The following is a 1,145-nucleotide window of genomic DNA, read 5'->3' on the forward strand; positions in this document are numbered from 1 at the left end:
CCCCCCCAGGGGGTTGGGGTTTTCTTTTTTTTTTTTTTTTTTTTAAAAAAAAGGGGGGTTCCTGGGGAGGTTCCCCTGGGGAGGAGGCACGAGGTGCCGGCAGGGCCCAGTGGGGACAGGGGATGTGACCGGGCTTCTGCCCGGCCGCTAGGATCACACCCCCGGGTGCTCTGCTCATGGGCGTGCATGCGAGTGCATCTGTGTGTGCATGCTCCAGTCTGCATCTGCGTGCGTGCACATGTGTGTGTACACATCTACGCGTGTGCGTGCGTGCACGTGTGTGCGTACGTATCGACACACGCATGTGTGTGCACATGTGTGTGTCTCTACATTTACAACATTCTGGAGGGTCCCTTTCCCCCAAATCCCAGGGTGCAGGGAAGCAGCACGCACCCCGGGCGGGCCCTCTCATAGCATCATAAAATCATAGAACCGTTTAGGTTGGAGAAGACCTTTAAGATCATCGAGTCCTGACACTGCCAAGGCGCTCTCGGTCATCCCCTGGCCCCTGTGGCGGGTCCCGGTCCTCAGGGGACCAAAGGCCTGCCAACCCCTCCATGTCTTAACACAGTCCTCACTCAGGCCAGGCTAAAATGAGCACAAACGGTGTTGACTTGCGCTGTCCAAAACGGGCAACAGTCTGGAGTCCCTTTAAAGGAATGGGATAAAGAAATGGCGGAAGCTGTGCTGATGCTGAAACCGGGTCAGAGCCTCCCCATCTCTCCTCAGGCAGCTGGTCTTCTACACGGGAGTTTCCAAATGCTTGGTTAGGAACAACATCTTCCTGCACTTCCCACACCTCAGCTTGCATTCAACACCGAAACCTCTCCCTCATGAAGTCATGCTACAGTTTGTAGGCACTTTCTTTCTCATGGTCCTCTGGGGGTCCCAGTTAGGCCAAGTCTCCCCTTCATATACTTGCTCGTTTAGAGTCTGCCTGTTTAAGGTCTTTCCTGCCTCCATGTAGTTTTTCCTCCCTCTGGACTTCCACTCATCAGTTTTTTCTATGCTTTTGGAGACGTGGCTATCTCTTCAATAGACCCATCTTATGTGCCTGACTAGTCCACTTTGTGGAAAGCGTTCTAAATCCTATGGAAGTGCGTGTTGCAAAGGTAGTGCAGGTATATTAGGTCTAGAGCCCTGTA

General features: G+C 53.2%; 1 protein-coding gene across 1 annotated transcript in view; it reads right to left on the reverse strand.

Annotated features, from left to right (window-relative positions):
* The window catches only part of TNFSF11 (TNF superfamily member 11), a 23,686-nt gene extending 23,127 nt beyond the window's left edge, over positions 1 to 559 (reverse strand). Inside the window, 1 exon segment of the mRNA XM_035900847.1 lies at positions 476 to 559. Coding sequence (XP_035756740.1) covers positions 476 to 559 — 84 coding nt within the window.
* Between the last annotated feature and the right edge of the window lie 586 nt (positions 560 to 1,145).

This window comes from Egretta garzetta, unplaced genomic scaffold, assembly GCF_000687185.1.
Source record: "Egretta garzetta isolate BGI_Z169 unplaced genomic scaffold, ASM68718v1 scaffold351, whole genome shotgun sequence".
NCBI lineage: Eukaryota > Metazoa > Chordata > Aves > Pelecaniformes > Ardeidae > Egretta > Egretta garzetta.